Source organism: Aureococcus anophagefferens (genome assembly GCF_000186865.1).
Source record: "Aureococcus anophagefferens unplaced genomic scaffold AURANscaffold_2032, whole genome shotgun sequence".
Lineage (NCBI taxonomy): Eukaryota > Pelagophyceae > Pelagomonadales > Pelagomonadaceae > Aureococcus > Aureococcus anophagefferens.
This window is the reverse complement of record NW_008706638.1, coordinates 1-1,095: the sequence shown is the minus strand read 5'-3', so window position 1 is coordinate 1,095 and position 1,095 is coordinate 1. Positions and strand designations below refer to the sequence as shown.

The 1,095-nt window shown below is 48.1% G+C and overlaps 1 protein-coding gene across 1 annotated transcript; it reads left to right on the top strand.

The window, feature by feature from the left end:
• Window positions 1-130: 130 nt before the first annotated feature.
• On the top strand, window positions 131-1,068 carry AURANDRAFT_69505 (hypothetical protein; the record flags this gene model as incomplete). Its single annotated transcript, XM_009045275.1, has 3 exons — window positions 131-199; window positions 232-306; window positions 370-1,068. Coding segments are annotated over 3 exons (843 nt in total), but the record flags the coding sequence as incomplete, so codon positions are not given.
• Between the last annotated feature and the right edge of the window lie 27 nt (window positions 1,069-1,095).

Here is a 1,095-nt window from a genome sequence, read left to right as displayed (position 1 = left end):
TTCTCGATCGTTCGATCACCTACACTATTGCTTTCGGCGTCGAGGAGCATGCCTGTTCCTGGCCAAGAAATGGATGGACGAGCGACCCCCTGCGTCCTACGTAGAGTTTTAGCTCCAATGTGCTCTGCAGGTATTGACCTGTGCATTGATCTATGTTTTGCCCTTGACATGGCGCTTTCTTTTCAAACAGCGTATTTTAGTGAATCAGACCAAAGGATGATTTACTCCCAGCAGCAAATAGCTAAGAAGTATGCATCTGGGTGGCTAATCATTGACCTTGCCTCTACATTGCCCATCGACAAGTTTGTCTAGCCCAGGGCACTCAACTGAACAACGACATGTATGAAATGATGTATGACCTACACGTAGGTCAATTGTCTGTCGGACGGACAAGCGAATTCCGCCTTCCGGGCATTCAAGATGGTGCGAGCACTCCGCCTTGTTCGATTAATAAAAATTCAGCAGAAACTGAAGCTTAATGAACTTTCTGAACAGCTTGAAGATGAAGCTGGGATCAATCCTGCATTACTGAAGCTTGGGAAACCACTGGTAGTCATGGGTGCGGTAGCCCATGCCTTGACATGCGTTTTCTTTGCAGCAGCCCGCGCCCACGATAGAAGCTGGCTTGACCGTGCTGATGACGAAATGGATGATAGTGCAAAATTGAGGAATGAAGAGCGGACCACGCAATACCTGACAACTATGTATTGGGCATTTGCGACAATGACAACAGTGGGGTATGGTGATGTATACCCGACCCTAGGAAACGGGACCGGTCTCACGGTTACCATAATCTCTCAAGTTCTTGGTACGATGATCTTTGCGTACGTAATTGGCATACTTGTTGGAATTGTCACCAACCTTGATCCGGCAGAACGCCATCGCAAGGCAGAAAAGGGCTATCTCGCAGATTTCCTTGCTGAAATCCGTGATATTTCACCCACCTCGGAACTCCTCCTCCGCGTACGTCGGAACCATAGCCACTGCCTTTCCATTCGTGGCGTCTTTGATGAACATTCCATTGTGGATCTCTTGCCTCCCCATATTCGGAATCCTTCGGTTATATATGTTCATCGCTCAGTCCTTCCTTACCTC